General features: G+C 41.6%; 1 protein-coding gene and 1 pseudogene across 5 annotated transcripts in view; one reads left to right on the top strand and one right to left on the bottom strand.

Moving 5' to 3' along the window:
• PTPN2 (protein tyrosine phosphatase non-receptor type 2) overlaps window positions 1–26640 on the top strand; it is a 94205-nt gene extending 67565 nt beyond the window's left edge. Inside the window, exons 5-11 of one of the 5 annotated variants that reach the window (XM_024120529.3) lie at window positions 367–504; window positions 7483–7692; window positions 8896–9048; window positions 16175–16356; window positions 19754–19855; window positions 20649–20733; window positions 23830–26640. In XM_024120529.3, the coding sequence (XP_023976297.1) occupies window positions 367–504; window positions 7483–7692; window positions 8896–9048; window positions 16175–16356; window positions 19754–19855; window positions 20649–20733; window positions 23830–23931 (972 nt within the window). In that variant the 3' untranslated portion in view covers window positions 23932–26640. Of the gene's footprint in view, window positions 1–366; window positions 505–7482; window positions 7693–8895; window positions 9049–16174; window positions 16357–19753; window positions 20734–23829 lie in introns of all 5 variants that reach the window. The other 4 variants (XR_008615898.1, XR_008615899.1, XM_024120527.2 and 1 more) reach the window with 4 other exon arrangements.
• LOC102986809 (prefoldin subunit 4-like) lies at window positions 18797–19197 on the bottom strand (annotated as a pseudogene).
• Window positions 26641–27130: the final 490 nt, after the last annotated feature.

Raw genomic sequence — 27130 nt, 5'->3', positions numbered from 1 at the left:
ACGCGCAGGCTCAGCGGCCATGGCTCACGGGCCCAGCCGCTCCGCGGCATGTGGGATCCTCCCAGACCGGGGCGCGAACCCGGTTCCCCTGCATCGGCAGGCGGACGTGCAACCACTGCGCCACCAGGGAAGCCCTGTTTATGGTTTTTTTTAGTGTATAAGTTAGAGGAACATTTTACAAATCTGCTTTTGTAAGATGTCAATCTTATTAAAATACATTAAACATCAAACGTAGTGCGAACTGTTCTTAGATTTGGGTACTTGAAAAATATATAGTGTGTGTGTGGTTTGTTTTCCTTTCCAGCTTTTTATGGTTTCATTATGTCTATAAACTAAAAAAAGTCGTATGCATATTCTTAAATTTAGGTTAAATGTGCACAGTACTGGCCGACAAAGGATGACCGAGAGATGCTGTTTAAGGAAACAGGCTTCAGTGTGAAGTTCCTGTCGGAAGACGTGAAGTCCTATTACACAGTCCATCTGCTGCAGTTAGGAAACACCAGTGTAAGACTTGTCATGCCCAAACAATGGGGCTTTATATGATGATTTTAAGAATTATTCTTTGTTCTTAGATATGAAGTTTGGGGCAGCCCATTCATTTCAATAATACCTGTAATAGTGTACCGCCATAACCTTTTCCTTATAGATATTGTTCCTATATGTGGTAGCTCTCTGAGGACTCTCAAGAAACCCTAGAAACTAAGAATTTTAAAGTTCAGGTAAATATTTGAGGATTCAGAATAACTTACTAAAATTAGTCGGGGATTAAGAGAGAGGGCTTTAGAATCAGGCCAACCTGGATTCACATCCAGCTCTGCTACTTAGTGTACCTGCTCCCAGACCTCCTGAAGTCTGTCCTCATCTGTGGGATGGAGATGGTGGTGCCTCCCTCTCAGGGCCGTCGTGGGGTCGGGTGAGGGTGTGTGTGCAGAGGCCCTGACACAGACCAGGTGCCCTGTAAATGCCAGCTCTGATACTTACTACTGTTGAGAGTGTTGTTAATTCAAGGGATTAGTCACATGGAAATTTGTCTTTATTGAACTGGTGAAAATGATGAAGTAAATTTACCATATGATCTCAAGAACATTTACTTGGATTTTTTTCCAGAAATATAAGACTCGTTCTTGGTACTTGGTTGAGATACAGGTACAGGGTGGGTTGTGAGCCTGCTGTTGTCAGGCTGAAGATTGAGATACTTCTCCCCTCTTCCCACTTACCTCTTTGCCTTATTTGGTTCATAATTAGAATAACTAACTAGAAAATATGAAATAAGAGTGATACTGAGATGCTCTCAGAAACTAGAAAAACTAGAAAATAGGAAAATGTTTGCCCAAAAATGGCTTCGGGAATGTATCTAGTCTAAAGGGAGATACTGTTTTAGTTAACTATTAAGTGAATTGAGTGATTAACGTGTGATCATTAACCAAAAAAAAAAAAAAAAGCTTTGTAGCCAAGGGAGATATATACACTTTTTAGATATGCAGAAGTACCTTTTATGGTTGATCTCCTGAAACACCTCTCTGTTTTTTATTACGTACTATAAGTACAGATGTGTGCCGAGTGCTTCGGGCCAGGTCCAGCTTCCATGACTTTCATAGCTAAGCTTATTATGGGATCTCTTAGGTCATCCAGGGAGGAGGCTTCTTTATGAATCTCCTCACTGTATTTGTTTTGCACCAGTGATTCCAAACATACATACAAACATACATACGTTTGCATGTATCTTAAGCTGCATTGAAATATATCAGCTACTACTTGGTCCTGGGTTGTCCAGTGCTCATTCCCAGAAACAGAGCTGCGTTTCCATAAAGTTCTCATGGGTCTTGGAATCATCTTCTCGTGGTGTTTACTTATCCCAGGTACCTCGTCTGCTTGTGGCATTAAAATTGATTTAGAAGGAGGTGGGCATAGGTGTTTTTCTCTGTCCTGAGCATTGATTATACCTCAAATAATAATAAGATAGAATAACTTTTGTATTTTCTTTATCACTTTGCAAAGTATTTTCATATATGTATCATTGGTCCTACAGTCTTCCTAAAATGTGGACAGAGTAAATATTCTTAATATCCCTGTTTTTCATACTTAAAAAAAAATAACCTGAAAATCCATGAGGTTAATGGATTTTTTTTCCCATAAATAGATTACTCAGTTAATAAGTGACAGACCAGAACTCAAGTCCAGATCTCCTAACTTCTAATGAGATGGGACCAAGTCTTTTGAAAAAGATGCTGATTGTTGTAAAGGAAGATCCTTGGTTCTACAGTTTCTGAAGTTGAGGCCGCCCTGGGAGCAGGCCAACCACTACGTTTTAATTGCTGGCAACTGTGTGATTTCTTACTGCCCTGGGTTCAGAGTACACCATAATTAAATAGCAACAGTTTATGTTCTATTTTACAATCTTTAGTAAGAGCTAGGAGTGTTAGAAGAATAAAGTAGCGTTTCAGTAGGAAAGACAGAATTGCATTTGGTTGTGTTAGAAGAATAAAGTAGCGTTTCAGTAGGAGAGACAGAATTGCATTTGGTTAAGTATTTAGACTCAGGAACCATGTGGCCTGAGTTTAAATCCCAGCTCTACCGCTCCTGGCTGTGTGACTGGTCCCATTATTTAACCTCTGTGCCTCCGTTTTCTCATCTGCAAAACGAGGATGATGATGCACCTGCCTTGTAGGGTTGTTACGATGATCGAGTGAATTAATGCTCTGACAGTGCCTCAGACTCAGTGTGGGGTCTCCTGTTGTCAGCGGCTCCCTTGGAGTTGGGAAGGGCTGCAGGGGCCAGGGCAGCGGAGAAGGATGCGCTGCAGGAGAGAAGGCGATGATGAAGTAGGGGAGGGACAGCCGGCTTCACCTGCAGGTCTGGGTGGAGGTTCTTGAGGTTCAGAGGACCAGGTTGCTTCTAAAGGAGTCTGGCTGTGCCTCTTAACAGATCTGGGGCCAGAGCTGCCTCCTGTCAGGTCCTGCTCCATAGAGACCTCACATCTGGTGGGCAGTACGGCACCAGCAGCCCTTTCCAGCGTCGTGATGAGAACTCAGAGTTTGAACTTTTGCCCCCACGTGAAGAGATTCCATGTCTGCTTTTAAAGGGGCCTTGTGGCTTAAGCTATGAAGATAGTTTTGAGGGGCTTTTAAAATCCCAGGTCATCTGGAGAACGTGTCTTTCGGGCTTTTCTGTTTAGTTGGCCTTCACCGTTTTCCGTAGTGTCCTCGGCCAGCTTTATGTGTATCAAGTTCCAGGAAGGCTGTTGTCATGCTGAGTTCTGTTTCTCTGCCCCTGTAGATTTGCCCAGAGCAGGGTTAGATGCCACCCAGGCGTCCTCCTCTCCTGTCTATGTCCTGTGCACTCTTCTGTCCAGCTTGTGCCCATTTCTCACTTCGGTCACTTAATGTATCTGTGATGCATTCACTCCTAACAGCTAGGATCTTCTTACGCTTCTCTTCATAATTTAAATTTTACCATTTCCCAGCTTGTGCAGCACTTGCACATGTGTACATTTTGACACCATAACAAGGTTTTCAGCTCCCCATGGGCAGGGTCCTTACCTGTTGCCCTTGTACCCCCTGTGCGGTTGCACCGAGTACCCTGTTCACCACCGCACACCTGAGTGCTTGTCCTGAAACACGGCTTGGTCCTTCCACTGGGGTCTGGGAAGCCCTTCCGTGGCTGGTGCAGGAGTCCCTGGCCGGCCCCCACCTTGCCTCTCCCGACCATGCCTTGGGCGTTGCCCTGCCCCCTGCTTAGAACCCGGCCCCTTGCCCCCTGCCCTGGTGCTCTCCTCCCCTCCCCACCTGGGGGTTCTGGTCATCTTCCAGAGTGAGTTATGGTGACCACGTATTTAACACAGCCAGTGCGGGATCCTGCAGGAGCTGGTGAGGGACTGAACTAGGGCAGTGACCTCGAGGGAGGCAGGGTCGACAGGCTTGCTTCTCTCCAGGTGGAGCGGAAACACAGGTGAGGAGGTTGGAAACGTGGAGAGGTTACAGTTGATGGGAGCGGATCAGGGGCCGCGGTAAAGGCAGCAACGAGTGTGTCATTGTGTCAGAGATCACCGCGTCTCTTCACATGCCACCACGTGCAGGTGTTGCCTTGTTTACCCTTCACAGCAGCCTTGTGAGATCAGTACTTTCTTAAACCCCATTTACAGGTGATGGAACTGGAGCTTGTGAAATCCCTGGAAACAATCTTGCTACCTTCTTTCTGTGCCTAAAGTGTGAAAATTGGGCCTCGGGCTGTAGAGCTGTATAGATTTTTAAGTAATAATTAGAACATTTATAGTCTTACTCATATTGGTAACAATTATAGTTAACTTGCATTTGAATGGCTCTAGACAGCACACACTTAAATTGCCCCCAGGCTCTCAGCTCTTGTACCTACTCAGCTCGTAGTGTAGCTTCCTGGCCTCCATGGACCATGAGCTTGTCATCTGATTCAAAGACATTACATTTAAAATTCTTCAAAAAATGTAAATGGGATTTTGCCCTAAGAAGAACGGTGAACTGCTGACGTCTGTGCAGAGGGTGGTGTCCATGATGTAGTGCCTTATGGAGAAAACTGGGCAGGTGTGTGCAGACCGGCTGAAGTGGGGTGTGAGGGGTGGCGGTGAGAAGGGACGGAGCTGACTGGGTGTCACAGCAGGACTGAGGGGCTTGGTGACCGAGCAGGAGGGAAGGGTGAGTCCACTGTTTGAAACTAGGAGTTTGTCAGAAACTGTAGAGTCTAAATGTAGAGACTGTTCGGAATAAAGATGAATTTTGTTTTAGCTCTGTATGCTTTGGAACCCTTTCCTCCACTTCTCGTTTTTTTTCCAGCATGAAAAAGAGGGAAAAGGTATCCAATCGTTCATATAAACTTTTTTTTATACCAGAGTAGTAAACATATGGATCTCATTACTTCTGTGGCCCTTTGGGAATTATGTGATTTTTGTGAGCTAAGTTTTTTGAATCTTGTTTCAGTAGGAGTGAATTAATACAAAATAACCTCTAAGAAGTTCTTTAGTCTGGTCCTACAGGGAAGAAAAAGATGGATTTTCAACACTCTATTAGTGAGAAAGACTATTATATATACAGTGGTGAGCATTTCTGGGAACTGGCTTTGAGCATCCCAGACAGTGTGACCTGAATTTGAAAGAAATAAAGAGGCCACTAGTCTTGAGCCAAAATCATACAAGCAAAGAAAAAGCAAGTAGTTGCCCAGGATTGTGGGGTAACTGTAGGTTTTGGGCCAGGAGGTGATTCATAGTTGAACCTACACTGTATAGGCCACATCCTAGGGAGCACTCCCCTGGGAGCAGGGCCCTGGCGCCACCCCTCCTAGGCCTGGGACCTCCAGCAGGTCCACCTGGACCTGGCTGAGGTCCACGTGGACCAGGGCTGGGCCTCTATGCATGGTCAGCACAGTGTGGTGGCTGAGGACTGCAGCAGGGCAGCTGTGGGGGAGAGGGTTAAAGACACCCACTGGAATCGGAGGCTCCATTTAAAGGAAGATGCGGTTGAGTTAACCGTGTGCCTGGGCTGATGGAGGAAAGGACTTCGAACCCCAGTCCTGTGTGGGTATCAGATGGCTGCCATTTACGGTTTTCTAGAAGGAAGCTACAGTTTAGCCTCCTTAATTTGGAATGTTTTAAACACTGTTTTTACATACAGTAAGATACAATCTTTTTGATGTACAGGTCTGAGTTTTGACAGTGCATTTGTGTCACCACCTGCCCAGTCAAGATAAAGAACAGTTCTATCACCATCCCCTAGATACACACACGCACGCACATGCGTGCGCGCGTTCCTCATGCTGCCTGTGTACAGTCAGCCCGGCCCCACTCCCAGCTCCTGGCTACCACTGGGCTGGTTTCAATTCCTATAATTTTGTCTTTTCCATGCTGTCATGTAAATGGAATCGTACAGTATACAGCCTTTAGAGTCTGTCGCTTTCACTTAGCATAATTAATTTGGAATTTAAAAGGAAATGTTTTGAATTTTAATAATCACAATGAGCATTTTAATTAATAATAGGAAATCTTCTAGTACCTTCAGTGTACTGAGAACCTATGGATCACAGTGTACTTGGAATTATGAAAGCTGGATGTCAAGAAAAATTAGTCACTAAATGCGTATAATTAAAAATTTTTTTAACTTCTGCACTGTATTTAATCAGTGCTGTACCTCATATAACTGAGTCTGGGACTTAGGAGTCTTAATTTGTACTGAAAAAAGGGAAATATTATTTTTTAAAAAAAGAAAGCTAAATTTAATTTTGTAAATTTGTATTGAAAGGTAGATGCTATAAAAGTAACCATTAAAGGGCTTCCCTGGTGGCGCAGTGGTTGGGAGTCTGCCTGCCGATGCAGGGGACACGGGTTCGTGCCCCGGTCCGGGAGGATCCCGTGAGCCATGGCCGCTGAGCCTGCGCGTCCGGAGCCTGTGCTCCAGGGCGGGAGGGGCCGCGGCAGTGAGAGGCCCGCGTACCGCAAAAAAAAAAAAAAAAGTAACCGTTAAAAAAGTCAGGGTTTTTTATGCTGCTTCCATGGCTCCTTCTTCCAAAATAGTCCTGTAATTAAAGCTGAAACACTGTGCAAAGATGTGTTAGCGGGTCGCTGCTCCCTCTGTGAATGAAGAGCAGAAGGCAGAGAAGTGCTCCTGGGGGCAGAGAGCCTTTGGCAAAAGCCAAGGAACATTTTCATAATGAGTTAGTCAGAAATAAAGGTCGTCGAGAATATCCAGGAAGTGCTGGTGAGTGCCAGGCAGGCTTTACGAGACAGGAAACACTTAGCATGTTGGTAAACCATGTTAGCACATCAGCAAAGGCATGTCAGCAGTTCTAGGATTGGAAATTGTTACCATGGGGAAAAGCAGCAATTAGGAGAGCAATTTCAGATAAAAAAATGTAAAGATTGTTTCTTTAAATTAATTCTTGAGTTGTTCCTCTGTGCCTGTATAGCAGAATCTAAAAGATAACTCATATAATGGGGAACATTATATTTTTTAAAACTTTGAAATTCTTAAAAAGGAAACCATTAAAGAATGTAAAATTAAACTGGTAGAAATTTTAAAAAATAGAATAGAATCCACTCATGATGTATGAATTAAAGAAAATCCTGGCAGCATGTATGGTGCAGGTCAGTGGTTGGGAACCCAAGTGCTGCTCTGATCCTGCCTCTGCCATTTTCTGATGTGTGACCTTGGGTGCATTACTTAACCCTTCGCCTCAGTTTTCTCATCTGGAAAATGGGTTTTAATAGGATTGTTGTATGGGTTGAGTTAATAAATAAAAAGCTTAGAACATGCCTACAAAATAATAAGTGTTACAGAAGTGTTAGTTATTATTAATATATTCCAAATTCTCCTAAAGAAAATCTTCCCACACTTGTGTATGTGATTATCAAAAACCAAATGAAAAATCATGGTACATTACACAAAACACATCTTTCTGCAGTAGACTTTTAAAAGAAAAAACTCAGAACTAACATTTCCCCCCTTGATTTTCACTTTTTAGAGTGGTGAAACCAGAACAATATCTCACTTTCATTATACTACCTGGCCAGATTTCGGAGTCCCTGAATCACCAGCTTCATTTCTCAATTTCTTATTTAAAGTGCGAGAGTCTGGCTCTTTGAATCCTGAACACGGGCCTGCGGTGATCCACTGTAGTGCCGGCATCGGGCGGTCAGGCACCTTTTCTCTGGTGGACACTTGTCTTGTTCTGGTAAGTGACCTCATTTCAGTCTTCTGTACCTTTTTATTGTTTCCACTGGCAGAAGTAAGCTCGAATGTCAGGATCCCAGAACTGTGTTTTTCAAACTTGAACTTCTGCCTTCTTTTAGAAAAACCAAAAACTCTCATTCACATCCTTTCAGTTGCCTCTTGCTGTGACTGGTGGGGCTGCATCCAAGATAATTCTAGAGCTCTTGAAGGAGACTTTTCCTAGTAGCTTTTGTTACCTAAATGATGGGTCCTCTCCCCCGCCCTTCTTATTTTTCAAACATCAGTTGGTAGATAATATTGAATTCCTTCTTGCCTTAGTTTCCTTATTTACAAACTGCAGAGAGTGAGAGTATTCTCCTCCCAGGACTGTCATAAGAATTAAGTGGATGAGTGCATTTAGAACACTTTCTAAGCCCTCTGTGAGTGTGGGTTTTAATTTCATTCCCTGAGGTTCCTGTTGTGCCCGAGGGCTGTGTTCTTTCTCCACCAGCCTTCCCAGCCCCAGCCTGGATACCGGCCTGTGCCTTTCCTCCCTTTAGGTTGATGGGGACGGTATCTTAGCACGTCTACTGTGTTACTTACCGCTCTGCCTAATATCCTATACTTCAGTCAAAAGCAGCTTGTTATGTTAACTTTGACGTGTTTAAGAACTCTAAGCATCTGTTCTGTTAATGGTAAATATTAAAACTGGATCGTGTGTTTGCCTGTTCCCTGCCAAATGTAACTTCAGCAGCTGTTCTCTTTTCTGGTTGGGGTGGGGCTGCATGGATCCAGCCCCAGCTGGTGCAGCGGCCCCATGGTGTCCTTGTGGGTCTGGCTGTTTCCGCCTTTCTGCTCCGGCACCCTCAGGTGGCTGCCGTACACAGATGTGAAGGCAGAGGGGCGCTGAACGAAAAGATTTACTCCTGCCAAGACCTTCTTAAAAAAGAAAGGCACTAATCTCGATGTATTTATCCTTACATTAAGCCAGAATGAGCCATAAATCCTCTCTTCGACCAACCACTAGCCAGAGTGAATGAGATTCCTGTTGGTTGGAGCCAGCTGTGAGTTAGCTGAAGGGCCAGGAGTCCTCCTTCTGCTGCCTGGACAGGGCAGACGGGCAACCTGTGCTGACTTGATTTGCTCTTAGCGGTTTTCCTGTACTGCTTCTCTTTCCTGGACTCTTAACAACAAAAGGCTTGAATAATGTTTACCTTTCTTGCAGATGGAAAAAGGAGACAATATTAATATTAAACAACTGTTACTGAATATGAGAAAATACCGAATGGGGCTGATTCAGACACCAGATCAACTCAGATTTTCATACATGACTATAATAGAAGGAGCAAAGTTTATAAAGGGAGATTCAAGTATACAGGTAAACTGTGTATCAAATACGACTTGCATCACATAGCTGCACTCCGTTTACGCACGTGTCTTCTCCCTTCCTTCCAAAAAAGCATGTTTACATTAATGTGGTGAATCCAGCTGGCCCCTAAGATTGTAAAATGTATGCCCCCCTCCTCCTGTGTACCTCAGCCTCATGTTAAATCCTGCCTGTTACTCAGAAGCCCGAGTGGGGACACAATTTCATTAAAGAAAGTAAGGTTTCTTGTAAAGGAGGGTTTAAGCATTTCATCATTAAAATAACCAGAAAATTTAGCTACTTTTGCCCCATTAAAAACCTGATCTGGAGTTATACAGGAACACTTAGTTTATATCATAGATATTTCATCTTTTGTAACAATGAGCGAGCAACTTGAGTACTTGCAGCAAACGTAATGAAATTCCAGGAGAATGTTATTTTTCTCTGGTTGGTGGCTTTATTCTCAGGAAGGTATTTTTATTCCACATTTGTAAAAGCTAAGTTCAAAGACTGATTATCAGAAATCTGTGTTTATGTACTAACATAACATGTGAAATAGAAACAGAAGTAACAACAGACACCCGTTTCTTGTCTGAGCTGATCATATGGAATTGGGCATAAGCAGGTGGAATTCTTTATTTTTCTCTCACATGAACCATTTGCTTGCTCTTCAGCTTCTGTGATTACTAGCCAAAGCAGGAATATTCTGAATAAGCCCTCCTTTATAACTGAGATCACACCATCTGTTAAAATGGAATGAGATATAAGTAGTTAAGTGTTGCATGGATTACACAGACATTTAAATATTCTTAAGCAATTTTATTTATCAGCTAACTTTTTTGTTCTGATCATTGGTGTTATTTTAACTATTCAAAACAATCTATTGTATTTATCAATAAAAATTTTAAGTTTTATTTAAAAGGTTCCCCCCCCCAATCTTTAGCATTAAAGAATAATTTTTAAAAATTAATTAGATTATTTATTTATTTATTTTTGGCTGAGTTGGGTCTTCGTTGCTGCACGTGGGCTTTCTCTAGTTGCGGCGAGCTGGGGCTACTCTTCTTTGCAGTGCGTGGGCTTTTCATTGCGGTGGCTTCTCTGTCGCGGAGCACGGGCTCTAGGCGCGTGGACTTCAGTAGTTGTGGCACGCAGGCTCAGTAGTTGTGGCACACAGGCTCAGTAGTTGTGGCTCACGGGCTTAGTTGCTCTGTGGCATGTGGGATCTTCCCGGACCAGGGCTTGAACCCGTGTCCCCTGCATTGGCAGGTGGATTCTTAACCACTGCGCCACCAGGGAAGCCCTCTAAAGAATAATTTTTAATGAAGAGAAACATCAGTCTGTAAAGCGGTTGGTATGTGAAGATTAAGCCCATGAGGCACGAGACCCTCCTCCGACGTTACCTCAGAGGTTCAGGATTAGGAACAGGTCTCTCTTTAATCTCAGCTTGTGTCTGCCAGTTTACATGCAGAGGTTTTCCCCACACACTTCTGTTGCTTCCTTGCTAATTTCCTGGTTGTTCTTACAGACTGAGTAACTCTATGGAACGTGTGCTGTCCTTTGGATACTACTGCTTGCTCCACCTTAATTTTTTTTCAAGTTTCGTTCCTTTAGTTTTAGAATATATATGTGCTTCCTGTGCAGATCGTTTTCCCCACAGAGATGAGTTTTATGGACGGGCTTTTGTGTGGTCCCTATTGTCATGACAGTGCAGTTTGTGGCTCGGAAGAACTTTTTCTACCCCAGTTTATCTGGTGCGGTGTGGCCGTCAGATCTCTGACTCAGCACCTTTATCCCTCATTCAGACAGACCCAGGCGTCCTCTGCCTCTGTCCAGATGGGATGTTGGAAATGTCTCTATTTTTCAAGTGCTCAGGATCAGAAAGCCTGTTACCCTTCCGGAGGGCTCAGTTTCCACAGAAATGATCTTAGCAAGGCTCTAATAATTTATATGGTGCTGTGAAATTTTTAAAATTTTAGATAATTGATTAGTACATATTGAGTATAAAAGAGTTCAGAGAATGTGAAAGTATATCATTTACAAAGTAGAAGTCCTCGCTAACTCACCCCCCAAATATGTAACCATTGAGACCTGTGTGTATTCTTCCAGGACTGCGTATTTATGCATATGGACTTGTTCATTTTATGTAGATATTTTCTCCTTCTGGAACCCCGCTGTCTAATGCTGGAGCCACGTGTTCTGTTGAGTGTTGAGATGTAGCCAGTCTGAATCGAGTTCTGCTTAAAGTATAAGATGTACAAATATAGGGAGAAAAAGTGTAAAATATCGCAGTAATTTAAAAAATACTGATTATATGTTCAAATGACAATATTTTTAAATGTTGAATTAAATAAAACATCTTGTCAAAATTCATCTTTTTTAAAAACGTGGCTGTTGGGACTTCCCTGGTGGCTCAGTTGGTTAAGAAGCCGCCTGCCAATGCAGGGGACACGGGTTCGAGCCCTGGTCCGGGAAGATCCCACATTCTGCGGAGCAACTAAGCTCGTGCGACACAACTACTGAGCTTGCGCTCTAGAGCCCGCGAACCACAACTACTGAGCCTGGGTGCCACAACTACTGAAGCCCGCGTGCCTAGAGCCCGTGCTCCACAACAAGAGAAGCCGCCGCAATGAGCAGCCCGCGCACCGCGATGAAGTGTAGCCCCCGCTTGCTGCTGGCATGCAGCAACGAAAACCCACCACAACCAAAAATAAATAAATAAATAAATAAAATAAAATAAAATAAAAAATAGTAAAAAAATAAAACGTGGCTGTTAGACATTTTTAAAGTTATATATGTGGCTCACATTACATTTCATTGGACAGTGCTATACTAGAACCTTAGCTTAGACCAGAAATCTCAGAGAAATAAATTTCCCTGAAATCTTAAATCATAAAACTTTATTGTTACAAAGATCTAGAGTTACTTTGTTAATGTGGATACCCCAAACTGCATGACTCTGTCCCATGTCCCAAAAGGTGTCTCATAGGACATACAAGGATGTGATAGGCAGTTTATGGACTTGTCTTTCTCTCCATACATCTGCCTCCTCCCCTTTGCCTCTGATTTTTGGGGAAAATTAATATTTGTAAGAAGAAAGAAGGAAGCTTTTCAAGTGTGAGTTGATGGCAGTGGGGTGAGGGACGCCATCTGTCCAGAAGCACCCACGCTGTGTAAGCTTCGTCTCTGGTTCTTTTTCCTAAAGGGGACCTCTGTCTTTACCTTCAGTCTTAATCTAGATTTACGGGATACAAGTGGTGTTTTCATTATTGGCTAGTTTCATGTTAGTTTTCCTGTGAAGATTTCTGGCATATGTGGATATAAAATGATTTAGAACCTGCCAGGACAAAGGAGAGCTGTTAATATTCACATCTAAAGTGACTGTTATCTGAAACCAGTAACTGTGTTTGTGATGATAATCACATAAAATACACCACTAATAAAGTTATAAGTAAATACATACTTTTAACAAATTACAGTGGGTTTTGAGTTTAAATACATCACTTTACAGCTCCTTCGAGGGGCTTTCTTCAGTGAGAAATGGGGGTGGGGTTGCGGATGGTGTTGGGGCATTGCTCCGCAAGTGCAGTTCAGCTGAGTGTGCAGTCGGGGGAGGTGAGCAGCCCCGTCTGCTCCAAATGGGAGCCGAGGGCAGTGCTGGGTCCCTGGCCTCACAGTCGGCAGCACCAGCAGCACCGCCAAGGCAGGTGAGCCTGGAGCCTGCTTGCCGGGTGTGTCACAGGGGAGGCAAAGTAGAGTGAGTTTGCTGCCCAGAGACCTGGCAAAATGACATTGCCCTTTGTTTTTTCTTTTTAAAATTCACTAGCATTAAATCTCTCTTTCTCCCCCCACCCTCCTGCTGACTCTTCCTGTTGACAGATTCTGGATTTGTTGCATATTCTGGGAAGTGGTCCAGTAAGACTTGGTTTTTGGCATCATCTTGTTTATTGACATTGTTGAGTTTTGCCCAAGTATAAGGCCAAGTTGCTGTAACTAGATCTCAGTGAAGAATTGACCAGCATGCATTCTGGAGACAGTTAACATTTTTGTTGGATACTTAAAACTATCTGGTGTCTGACACTGATGATTATTTCCAAGATGCAGAGCCTTGTGAGGGGTTCAAATTCCGACTGTGCTACTCGTTAGCTGTCATCTCATTAGTCACAAGTCCCAAGGCAGGTGACAGTCCTGTTTCATTGGAGGAAGATAGGGTGTCTCTTCATCTTGGTCTGAATCCTGCCTGATCTGAAGTCCAGGCGTGCTGAGGAGTCTTCCCAACCCAGTGTCCAGCCATCTTCCTGGGCTGCTGGTGTACCTGGTGGGGACAGTCAACTTGAAGGCCTCTGGCACTGCAGGTACCTGCTGGGAGGTCTCACCATTGGTTCTCCGCTAAACTGGACAATGCAGGGGACACGGGTTCGAGCCCTGGTCCGGGAAGATCCCACATTCTGCGGAGCAACTAAGCTCGTGCGACACAACTACTGAGCTTGCGCTCTAGAGCCCGCGAACCACAACTACTGAGCCTGGGTGCCACAACTACTGAAGCCCGCGTGCCTAGAGCCCGTGCTCCACAACAAGAGAAGCCGCCGCAATGAGCAGCCCGCGCACCGCGATGAAGTGTAGCCCCCGCTTGCTGCTGGCATGCAGCAACGAAAACCCACCACAACCAAAAATAAATAAATAAATAAATAAAATAAAATAAAATAAAAAATAGTAAAAAAATAAAACGTGGCTGTTAGACATTTTTAAAGTTATATATGTGGCTCACATTACATTTCATTGGACAGTGCTATACTAGAACCTTAGCTTAGACCAGAAATCTCAGAGAAATAAATTTCCCTGAAATCTTAAATCATAAAACTTTATTGTTACAAAGATCTAGAGTTACTTTGTTAATGTGGATACCCCAAACTGCATGACTCTGTCCCATGTCCCAAAAGGTGTCTCATAGGACATACAAGGATGTGATAGGCAGTTTATGGACTTGTCTTTCTCTCCATACATCTGCCTCCTCCCCTTTGCCTCTGATTTTTGGGGAAAATTAATATTTGTAAGAAGAAAGAAGGAAGCTTTTCAAGTGTGAGTTGATGGCAGTGGGGTGAGGGACGCCATCTGTCCAGAAGCACCCACGCTGTGTAAGCTTCGTCTCTGGTTCTTTTTCCTAAAGGGGACCTCTGTCTTTACCTTCAGTCTTAATCTAGATTTACGGGATACAAGTGGTGTTTTCATTATTGGCTAGTTTCATGTTAGTTTTCCTGTGAAGATTTCTGGCATATGTGGATATAAAATGATTTAGAACCTGCCAGGACAAAGGAGAGCTGTTAATATTCACATCTAAAGTGACTGTTATCTGAAACCAGTAACTGTGTTTGTGATGATAATCACATAAAATACACAACTAATAAAGTTATAAGTAAATACATACTTTTAACAAATTACAGTGGGTTTTGAGTTTAAATACATCACTTTACAGCTCCTTCGAGGGGCTTTCTTCAGTGAGAAATGGGGGTGGGGTTGCGGATGGTGTTGGGGCATTGCTCCGCAAGTGCAGTTCAGCTGAGTGTGCAGTCGGGGGAGGTGAGCAGCCCCGTCTGCTCCAAATGGGAGCCGAGGGCAGTGCTGGGTCCCTGGCCTCACAGTCGGCAGCACCAGCAGCACCGCCAAGGCAGGTGAGCCTGGAGCCTGCTTGCCGGGTGTGTCACAGGGGAGGCAAAGTAGAGTGAGTTTGCTGCCCAGAGACCTGGCAAAATGACATTGCCCTTTGTTTTTTCTTTTTAAAATTCACTAGCATTAAATCTCTCTTTCTCCCCCCACCCTCCTGCTGACTCTTCCTGTTGACAGATTCTGGATTTGTTGCATATTCTGGGAAGTGGTCCAGTAAGACTTGGTTTTTGGCATCATCTTGTTTATTGACATTGTTGAGTTTTGCCCAAGTATAAGGCCAAGTTGCTGTAACTAGATCTCAGTGAAGAATTGACCAGCATGCATTCTGGAGACAGTTAACATTTTTGTTGGATACTTAAAACTATCTGGTGTCTGACACTGATGATTATTTCCAAGATGCAGAGCCTTGTGAGGGGTTCAAATTCCGACTGTGCTACTCGTTAGCTGTCATCTCATTAGTCACAAGTCCCAAGGCAGGTGACAGTCCTGTTTCATTGGAGGAAGATAGGGTGTCTCTTCATCTTGGTCTGAATCCTGCCTGATCTGAAGTCCAGGCGTGCTGAGGAGTCTTCCCAACCCAGTGTCCAGCCATCTTCCTGGGCTGCTGGTGTACCTGGTGGGGACAGTCAACTTGAAGGCCTCTGGCACTGCAGGTACCTGCTGGGAGGTCTCACCATTGGTTCTCCGCTAAACTGGACAGTGGCAATGAGCAGGGCACACTGGGTCACATTCAAGGGCCATCTTGGTCACTCTTCCAGAGGCACATGCCTCTGGATTAGGAGACGGCACAATCTGACTTTGGCGAAGATCTTACTAGGACCAGTATTTTGGTGAGGTTAAAGTCACTACGTTTTATTAAGATTATTGTATTCAGCTACATACTGATGTGCATCAATATTAAGCGCTTTATTATTGGGACTTCCCTGGTGGCGCAGTGGTTCAGAATCCTCCTGCCAACGCAGGGGACACGGGTTCAAGCCCTGGTCCGGGAGGATCCCACATGCTGCAGAGCAGCTAAGCCCGTTCGCCACAACTACTGAGCCTGTGCTCTAGAGCCCACGAGTCACAACTACTGAGCCCACATGCCACAGCTACTGAAACCCACGTGCCTAGAGCCTGTGCTCCGCAACAAGAGAAACCACCGCGATGAGAAGCCCATGCACCGCAACAGAGTAGCCCCTACTTGCCGCAACTAGAGAAAGCCCACGCGCAGCAATGAAGACCCAATGCAACTAAGATAGACAGATAGATAGATAGATAGATTTATTAAAAATGCTTTATTATTATTAAATATTCAACTTAAAATATACGTAGCTAGAAGTGGTATGACAAAACACTTTTTTCTTTTTCATTCATACGTTAACATCACAGGGTTTTCTTAAGTTAAATATATAGAATTTCAGTTTCATAAATTTGATTTAAGGAAAGTCAAAACTTTAGTGTTTGCATTTGTTTCTCATTTCTCTTCCCTACTTAGAAACGGTGGAAAGAACTTTCTAAGGAAGATGTATGTACTGTTTTCGATCATTCACCAACCAAAATAATGACAGAAAAATACAATGGGAACAGGATAGGCCTAGAAGAAGAAAAACTGACAAGTGACAGGTATACAGGACTGTCCTCTAAAATTCAAGATACTCTGGAGGAAAACAGCGAGAGGTAAGGTTACTGCAATAACAGTGCTTGAAAAGATGAGACTTTTAATAAGTTCTGTGGATGGGAACTAATATAGACCGTTAGTGTATTGAATTAATGTAACCATTTATTTATTAAGGGCATTTAAGTAGTATATAATGACATCATTGATCTAAAAGAAGCTAATACTTAAAGACAGAAACCTGTTGGAAAATGGTTTAACACAATACTTATTGAGTGTAAGAGTTAATATAATTAGATGCTAAAATGTGTAGTATGGTGCAGAAAACAGTATGAATACCTGCCATTTGTACAGTTATATAGTGTTCATGCTACTGTTACAATGTAATTGATAATATGCCTTTAATACCATTATGAAATAATTAAATGAATATTTCAACTTAATTCTGTTATTGGAAGAAAAAAATATTTTTCAAAAAAAATCACATAAAATGCCTTATACTTTTTGAGTTTTGAATCCACATGAATGTGTAAACTCTTCAAGTTTTTAAACTTGAAAAATTATGTTTCTCGGGCTCCAAATATCTCACACATTATGAAGCTGGTGTCCTGAGGTGTGAGTCTCTCAGAAAAGTGAATGAGCTCTTTTACTCCCTCTCTTCAATATCTCTGAAAGACTTTTTTTCTTTTCTTTTTGTCAAATATGCTTTTTCTTGTGGAAAATTTTATGCTGTAGTCATATTTGTTACAGTGGGTTCTTGGGATGTGCTGTGGAAATCGTTAAGGTCTCCTATACATTATAGCTTTAGTTCTGTATTTCCCCAGTATAAAAATTGCCTGAAATTTTATAAAAGGTAGCGTATTACAGTACATAGTAAGTTGCTATATATCATATTGAAGAGTTCATTATGACTTAGCAGTGTTACTCCTTATGTGTGGCTTCAGTGGTTTAGACTACAAGTTAAAGCATAAAGTTGTTTCTTCTTCTACCTTAGATTTACTAGTTTTAAGTCAGGAAATAATACTGGGAGCTCTGTATCCTTTTATATATTTTATATATGTTTTGCCTGATCTGGACTACAGTGTAATTTTTTTTATTGGCAGGTACACACATACTTGTTATAGTGAATTTTCAGTCTAGAGAGTGAATTCTGAGTAATAATTTTTGCAAGTCATTGTAGGAAATATTCAGGTAGAGTTCACACAGCCAGAGATACCTGTGTGTGTGATAAGTTAAAGTGAAAAAGACATTAGGAAGACTGCAGAGCATATGGAGATGAGCAAAATATAGTCCCCAAGCTGCTAATACACTTAGGGGACAAAACAAGAACCCAGACTAGCAACATAAATTATTTACTATAAATGAAATGCCATAGGATGAGAATAGAAGGGCTCTAGAGGGTGAGAGAACCAGAGAGAAAAGGTTTCTTAGTTTAGAAGGAAACAAACTTGGAGAACAGCAAAAAAAAAACATTTGGGCGAGAACGAGGTTGTACATGGCAGGAGAACATGTGCTCTTGTCTCTTGGGTGTGTAACTAGGAGTGGGGTTGCTGGGCCACACGTGGCCACTCCATGTTGAGCATTTTTTGGCCAGTTTCCCAAGCGGCTGCATCACTTCACCTTCCCACCAGCAATGTCTGAAGGTGCCAATATTGCCACGTAATTTAACGTTGATAAAATAATCTAATATGTAGTCCATATTCAGAGTTCTCTAATTATAAAAAAAAATCCACCTTAAAGCTTTACAGAAAATAACTGTACTGAGATATAATTTACATAGCATAGAGTTCACAAAATTTAGAGCGTACAGTTTACTGGATTGAGTATATGTACAGAGTTCTGTGGCCATCGCCATAATGTAATTTTGGAGCATTTTTATGATCTTAGCCTCTATAGCTATTTAAAAAAATAATTTGAGATCTGATCCAGGATCATGCATTGTATTTGGTTAATATGGTTCTTTAGTCTCCTTTAACCTGGGACTATCCACCACCTTTAGTTTTCCCCCGTTGCTGGACATTGCAGCTTATAGATGAGTTGCCTTTTAGGATGCCTCACAATCTGGATTCCTCTGATTGTTTTTCACTGTTAGATACAGGTTAAACATTTGGGCCAGGAAAAAAGCTCCCTCTTAATGTAGTAGACGCTGAAAAGGAATTCAAGATTTTTAATCAAGCCATACCATCAGAGCTGTGCTTCAGAATAATTACTGGGGCATAGTATTTACTCTGAAGGCATGGAAACTGGTTAGGCTTTTGCTGTAATATAAGCAGTAAGTGAAAAGAGGAGATGGATTTTGTAAGATTTTTTTTTATTAACTGATTTTAATAACGACATAAAACCCCTACACTTGATATAATTGTTATGCAAAATATATAGATGAATACTGTTGTCTTTTAAAAACATAAATAAGCAAGATGTGAAAGTAGGCAAGTTTCCATTAAAAAAGTGAAAAAAAAATTTTAAGTTTTGCTTTCCATATCATTTGGTGTTATAAAATGTTTAGCTTTCATCAGCTTCAGGGTTTGTGTTGCTCCCAAATTTTTCATATAACTGAATTCTCAAATCTGCTAACACCCACTGAATTGATTCCACTCTGGATGGTAAGGCGTCAGTTTCTTCTTGCAAGTTTTTCTTTGCTTCTTCTAGCATTTCTCATGTTTCTTCTTGAGAATGGCTAATGAAAACATCACCAGTCTGATGAGGTGTCATTAAGCAGTCCTCGTCTGCAAGCATGATGTCCTAACAAGCATCTTCTAAGTTTGGGAGTTGTTTCTTTTTTACTTCTGTTTCTTCCTTCAGCTCTGTGATTCTGCTTGTATTCCATGCAAATCTGTATGTCTTTGTTGATTTTCAGAAGTAACATTGACATCTGCTGCTGCTGTCTTCACGGTGGCCGCCATCTTAGGCTTGTGAGATTTTTTTCAAGGGAAAAAAATAGTAGTTTTCATGTTGCCTTCGGCCATTCTTTGTGGTATTCCAGGACCATGATCCCAGAGTCAGAGCTTCCTTTGGAACAAAAATTCTGTATTGAATAGGAAAATGGGAGCTAGAAAAGGGATGGGCAGACAGCAGTAGGCACTCGCATAGCAGAATATTCAAGGAAATGTAAAGTGTAGAGGCCTTTGTGAAAAATCAAATATGAACTCCAAAGGGGATCAGATGCCTGGGGACCCTCTGTATTCCCACTCCTGCTGGCTGACTAGCAAAGAAAGAAAAAACACTGACACCATGCTTCTTTTCAGGTCCTACTAAAAATATTTATTTACATAAAACTGTACCAGAAATTGTCATTGAATTACCTGAGTGCATCTCTGGACCATTTACAGTATTGAAGCTTTTCCCCTTTTTGTTCCAGCGTCTGAATGAGTTGAGAAGTGGGGTGGTGTGGGCGGGGTGTGTGTGCTCTGCCTGTGTGGTTGAGCCCAGCCCTGCTGATGTGCTCTTGTTTGTTCACAGTGCTCTGCGCAAGCGCCTTCGGGAGGACAGGAAAGCCAGCACAGCTCAGAAGGTGCAGCAGATGAAGCAGAGGCTGAACGAGACCGAACGAAAAAGGAAAAGGTGGTTATATTGGCAACCTATTCTCACTAAGATGGGGTTTGTGTCCGTCATTTTGGTTGGCGCTTTTGTTGGCTGGACACTGTTTTTTCAGCAAAATGCCCTATAAATAATTAATTTTGCCCCGCAAGCTTCGGCACTGGTAGCTGACAGTGTTGCGTGAATCACAGGGGTTCATCTGTTAGCAAACTCCTCAGACACCAGACGGTGCAGTTGACTAGACACCCACAGAGAATTGGGGTGTGCAGTCCCCTCAGCACCCCAAGGCGCTGCCCACACTGTACCCGCTCCCTAAAATAAAGACTTGAATGCTTCTTAAGAACTGGTACATTTTCAACTGTATTCATACATGTTAAGTGTAATATTTCACCTGACCAGACTGAGAAGTCCTTTATCACGAGGATTCGTTTTTGGAGGCTGTCTGGATTTTAACCTGCACTTGATATAAGCAATAAATATTGTGGTTTTATGGACATTATTACTGGAAAGAAAATGACCTTTAAGTAATGCGTGTAATGTATAATGTACTGTTCACATGGGCATCAACATTTTATATTCTTAACCATTGCAGGGTAAATATATTTTATAAGTACCTATTTAATCTTACTTTTGTAGTTAAATGTACTTTTTAAAAGCTCAATTTGAAAAAATATCTGTTACCACAAAAAAAATAATAAAGTGTATGTTGATTCAATTGTACTGGATACATTTTCCTGAAGAAAAGTTTGATATGAGCAGGTAGAACTCTGAATAAGCAATTTTTACTATATATTTGCATTTCTTTTATGTTTTACAGTTTTCCCAATTTTAAAAAGAAAAAGAAACAAAAATTATCTCTAAAAATATCTTTGAAGGAAAATTCTCCTTACTGGCGTAGTCAGGTAACAGTTGGTCAAGACTTTGTAAAGAAACTGGTTTCTGTAAAGCCCATTATTAATACTGTTTATTTTTCAGGAAAATTTCAATGTAATTACCCTAATTTATAATTGGGGTAAACCATAATTTAGGAAATAAAAATAACGAGCAGCATTTTATCATCTGTGATTTCAGTTTATTAGACTGAAGTTTTGCAGTAAAAACTTTTTAAAGTTCTTTCTACTTCAATAAATAGTATAATGATGTTCAAACCTACACTGTCCCTTTAACTTCTTAATGGGTATTTTAGAGCATATTGTTTAATGAATCTAACTGCTCATTTGAGTGCTAGGTTTCTTCAGATCGTAACATTCCTTTCAGTGTTTAACGTGTTTTACTTAAACTTTAAATAGTTGTTATAAATTTATCTGCTGAAATAATGAAATCACATTATTTCAGTGGTTTTCAAACTATGCTTGTTGGATTCCTAAGGGGTCACCAGGAGGTGGTAGGAAGGACCCCAAGCTGCCAACCTTTACCTCCAACCTTTACTTCCAGCAGATAAAGTAGGCTGTCTCTGCTTTATCCACTTTACATACTAGGTACGATTGCTGCATGAGGTTTAATTATTTTCAGCGGGCAGTGATCATTTAAACAACAGTTTGAAAACCATAGGTATAGATAGACTTTTGAGTTGGTTCGAATAGCCTTCTCGAGTGGGTTGAGTTATGCTGAGAGTATGAGAGCAGGACGCAGGTAGTGCTGTGTGTGGAGGACAGTTTTGTGTCACGTGCTCACGCCCCGCTCAGCACCACTGTGTCCTGTAACCTTTACATGGAAGGAGGTAAGAGGGATGTTGCTGTGTCTGCCTGCATCACCCCTGTGTTCAGGCACCATGACCCTTACATTTTAGGTCGTTATTGGTTTAAAATCTTTCTTTCCAATTTGCTGTGGTTTTTCTTTGCTAAAATACAGTATATTACTCTGCAAGTCAAACAGAGGTAGACCTATTCAGTTCCAACTGGGGGTCGCCTTGCTTTCAATAAAAGGCAAAGACTTTATGGGAAACACAAGCTGATAATGATACCCTTGTCCCCGGGCAGGGTGGACATGCTTCGTGGGGCTCAGTGCTTCAGCTTTGCTCTTTGCTTCCCGTCCTTCTGGAGATGTTTGCCATAATGTATTTAAAAAATCACATCCGGTGTAGCGGACACTTGTTGATAAACTTCTGCTGCTGCAAACGTTAGTCATCTTTCCTCCTCCAAGCACATCCCTGAGGAGAGCATGTTAATTTTTACCAGGGATTGTGTTTTTGGTGGGTGCCCTATACTAATTATTGAAAATGTGTGGCCACGTGCCTGACCTTTATTAAAGAAGGCGTCTAGTCAGAGGGGTGGGCCAGGCAGGGTCCTGCCCTCAGGGAACAGCAGAGGAGTCGGCAACCACGGTGGGTGTGCATCTTCCCAGAACTTGTGTTTGTAGGTCTTCGTGATGTTTTCTAATTAGAACAGATGCTGAAAATCAGTTGTATGGTTTGACTTCGATGAGGTGCTGGTATTTTCTTAATAAAAAAGCCAGAAGCTTTATTATTTTTAAGAAAGACTATCTGCATTAATACCTAGTTCATTTGTGTTTGTATCTGCTCCTGCCGATAAACTGACAGCACCCCTGATTCAGCACCGTCTTTTCTGGCTGTACCAACGGGCTCCGTACTCATTTCCATGTGCAGCCAAGCATTTTATGCCATCCTACTACTGATTTTTATCTATGCTTGCATGTGTAGAATATCTACAAATACAGTTCTCCATATTCAGTTTATCCGTATGTAGCATAAAAATGATGTAAAAGTGCATAGAGAACTTTGGTAATGTACAGACATCTCATGTTTAGATGTTTTATATATTTGCTCTGTCCTTATCCTCTAATACATTTTTGGTCCATTTCATTATGTATTAGTATTTCTACCAAGGAATGAACAAAAAAAGAGAAAGGAAGTTAAAAAGTTGATTTTTTAAAAAATAGGTGCGTCAGAGGAAGGAATTGTGCCCTTAAGTTAATTTTATGTACACTTGTGCATGTCCCCTTTGTTTCAAATAAACTAGAATTGATGGTTTGAATTTAAAAAATACATATTGGTTTAAAAAGTAGTTTCTGGCGTGGAGCAGTCCTCCAGCTTCTGTATCAGTTCCGTCTTTGCTTTCAGCGTCCTTGACAGTGATAGTTGTTCCCACTTAGAGGTCATTTCTGTGGTGCCGGGCATGGTGCTGGGGCTTCCCACGTGTTCTCCTGGTAACCTCACAACAAGCCTGTGCAGCAGGTGGTGGTGTTGCTGAACCAGAGTCAGCCTGAGACTTGACCTTTCTACCTTCTCTCCTGTTGTCATCATTGAAGACTCTCATGTAGAGTGTATTTTAGAATTAAATTCTCAAAGAAAGACTTAACTTCTGCAAGTCGTTTCCCTCTTAGAAAAATATCTTTGACTAGATTCTGTGTGAACAGACACAGGCTAGAACCTGATTATGTTAGAAATATTTTATTGACCGTTGTATACTCTCTTTTAGTGAGTACATTTCCAGAGTGACTGCCTGGTTATTGTACAGATTTTAAAATCTAGTCTGCCTTGATTTTTACTTTCAGACACGAGTCTTACAGAGAATTTTAAAATACAGTCTATTGTAAGTCTAATGCCATTATGTCTATCATCCGTTTCTCCCTATGTCCAGGCAAGAGTCTAAGAGTCACACCTTCCATCAGCAGTGACTTATTTCTGGTTCCAGCAGGTCCCTGTGGGTTTGTTAGTGGGGTAGAAAGCATGGACAAGGGCGGGGTGGCTGAGGTTAGGACTCCCAAGTCCATCCCCTGCTGGAGCTGAGTGCCTGGCAGGGGTTGCATGTTCTGGGCTCCCATTTAACATCACAGCTATTCAAGTCTCTCTTACTTCAGGAAACCCTTATTTGGTGTTGACTTATCTAGATGATAGTCATAAATAAAGTTTTGAAAAACAGAAATTCAGTATTTTTTCACATAATAAAATTAAGTTCTTTTGACTTAAAATACAGGTCTTGGTCGTCCCCTGGGTGATTTATTCTGGAGTTGACCTGTGTCTTTCATCTTTTCCCTAGTTCATTGGTTTGGATTTGATTCCATCTTTCCTTGTATCTGTCTTCAAAGCACTGTTTCTGGGACAGCAGCACCCACAGCCCCTACAACAGCAGATAAGTTAGAAATGCCAGGTGTCCTCTTGTTCTGCTGAATGTGGATGAGTGATGTCATGTTGCAGAGTACTGCCCCGGCTAAGCAGTGACTCAGCCCGAGGGGCTTTTAGTTGGGTCGAGGGATTGTCTTTATCAGTAACAACCTGACAACGAGAATTCTCAAACGCTATGACCATCTCTGTGCAGTCCAGTGAGAGAATGAAAAATCCAATCATTGGTACTCATTTCTGTTTGGGTTTTATAATTTAGAGTGGAATATGGGAATTTTAGGATCTAGGGAGGATATTACTTGCAGAGTCTACTTTACTACTATTGTCTGGTTTTCCATCACATGGTATGTTGGGGGAGCTATAAGGAGAATGGAATGGGAATTTTTTTCTTTATGAAGACCATTTTTTAAAGAAAAGCATCAAGTCTTTATTGTTGCTCTAATTTGGCATAGATTTTTTTAGACATATGATGATGTTGATATTTCAAATTACTACAATAAAAAACCTGAAGTTATTTTGAGTTTGGTTAATTCGGGAGTTTCCCACTGGGTAAGGTGATGTTGTCTGTAAGGCAGTGAGTGCCTTGCTCACTGCAGAAAAGTGTGTGGGACTCTTTTCAGTAAAGCAAGGATGAGTATCTGGTGGCAAGAACTACTTTGGTGTGGAGCCAGCCCCTGTCAAGACCTTTTAGTTCTAAGGGGTGGTTCATCCTTGCTGAGTGTGTCTTTAACACACCGCTGGGGAGGCAGCACCTGCCGGTTCTGCCAGTCAGTAGATACACCTCTCCAAGGTGCATCCCGTTACCCGATTTTCAGAGGAGAAAACTGAGTCAAAGAATAAGTAACTTGCCCAAGGTTTTACATCTAGATCACGACAGAGCTGAGATTTGAACTCCAGGCTGTAGAATCCCAGTAACTCCAGGCCTCACACTTTCCCATTATGTCACACGCAACCTGTTTTTATGGAATATTTAAATGGAAAAGCATTAGACAGCTACTGTTACCCATTAAAATCCAAAGTAACCCTCTTTTTATTTTTTAAGTGAAACAAATCAGTTTTCCCCTCCAAAAAAATTTGTGGAACAGTTTGAACTACCACGGAGCCAGAGTAATACTGGAACATCAGAGCACTCTCTAAACCAAACCATTATTTCATTCACTCTGACTGGATCAGTTCCTTGGTTTTAACAAGGGGACTTCTGAAGGTGTGGGAAACACATGCATATTTTGCAGCACTCAGGGTCAGTCAGAAGCTCCTTTCCTCACATCAGCCACTTTGGTTCAGGGTTCTCAGGTCCCTGCAAGAAGCACCTGTGGTAGTTTCTGTGACCACAGGCACCTAACAAGAATGCTTCCTTGGTGTCTGGACATTTCTCTGTCAGTGCTGGAAATGAAACACCAAGGAGCCAGCAGTCAGGAAGAAGCCAACTCGTAGTATTGGGGGTTTTGACTAAATGTTTTGGATAAATGTGTGGGTGTGGTTTATATCTCCTATTTATACACGTGGAGGCACAATAATGACAAGTATTTAGATCTGGGGTTTTTTTTTGTCAGAGCAAGGGACGTTGAGGGGAAATACCAGTTACCACCTCAGAAGTTCAGCTATTTGCAAAATTGTGAAATAACATTAAAAACTCACCTGCCCTTAAATTAGTTGTTATTTCATCTCTCTATCACTTGTTTAAACTCTCATTTATCTTTACTTTTTGGCATTAAAGTACAATAAATCTATCAATTATTTTATGTCTGTGTTTTCTTTTAATACTTAAATCATGTCACTTCAGTTTGTATTTCTGTGATCATTAGTATTACCCTTCAGGACAAAAAGCATGCTGCTAACAGTCTGTGAGTTAAAGATATAAGCCAACTTTATGTTCATACATTACATTCATAATATTTTTAGCAGTATGATACAGTGGAGGTCCAAATTGGATTAGACTTTTGCATTGAATTCCAAAGTATTGGTAAGTCTAGCACATACCATATAATCTTGCTAAACTGTTGTGGGTACATTTTTTTTTTTTAACTGTCTGTCTGTCAGTATAGCTCACATGGAGGTCATTTCTTGAGTAATACAGGATGACCTAAAAAAATTCATAGTTATTCTTGTAAAAGAGTGAGAGTTATGGTGCTTTAACATGAGTCTACCTCACACCACCAATTCTGTTTGAAAATCAAGCACATAAGCAGTTTACCAAGGTAACAGCGAAGCACTCAGTGTGATTGAGTGTGATGTGTTGGAATGTTTTTTGGTTGCCTTTTTAGTTCATTGTTAGTCCTTTTATGTTTGTGTGTATCTGTGTTCGTCTGTGTGTTTGGTAAATATGAATTGAATAGATGACTTCTTATTTTATGTTTTAGGCCAAGATTGACAGACACCTAAATATTCATGACTTGAGAATGTTCTGCAGCTATAAATTTTGAACCATTGATGTGCAAAGCAAGACCTGAAGCCCACTCCGGAAACTTAGTGAGGCCTGATAAGCCTGTAGATTGCCTCACATTTGTCTGTTTACAAAGTAAACCTTACATCCAGGGAATGAAGAACACCACCAGCAGAAGACTTTGCAGAACACTTTCATTTGATGCATTGTTAAGTTTTTTAATGCGTGTGTGAAATGTAGAGAGATGTAAAAGAAATGAATTAGGAAAGACTACTTTGTATTGTACTGCCATTCCTACTGTATTTTTATACTTTTTGGCAGCATTAAATATTTTTATTAAATAGACTGTTGGTTTGTGTGCATTATCTTAGGACAGCTCTGCTTCAGATAATGAATGTTTTCCTAAGGGTTTGCTCTCAAGTTTTTATAACTAGCAACTGACATTTAAATTGAAATTGGTTCAAAACGTTGGCCCCTTGGTTTTTTAAGATGTTTATTTAGTTACCCTATCAATATAGGTTAGGTGAATGCAACAAAAGAAAAGTTATAATATCCCTTTTGTTACCTGGAAAAATATTAATATGGATAATGGTATTAAATCAGTTTTAGATAAGTACAGCAATTCGGTGCAGTTTTTAAATCACAGTGTTACTCTCTCCTTGGAGGTTGTGCTTTCCCCAAACACCTCCTGTTGTAAAGAGACCAAAGGTTCCTTCCTGAGGGGGCATTTGGCCTCTTGACCGTCTAATTTCCTGACCACGTGCTGGGTTTGGGCTCTGAATCCACTCAATCCTGAGTCCTGGTGATACTCATCCAGAGACACTCACGTCTGCCT

Source organism: Physeter macrocephalus, chromosome 19, assembly GCF_002837175.3.
Source record: "Physeter macrocephalus isolate SW-GA chromosome 19, ASM283717v5, whole genome shotgun sequence".
Taxonomy (NCBI): domain Eukaryota; kingdom Metazoa; phylum Chordata; class Mammalia; order Artiodactyla; family Physeteridae; genus Physeter; species Physeter macrocephalus.
This window is presented reverse-complemented; position numbering and strand designations above follow the sequence as displayed.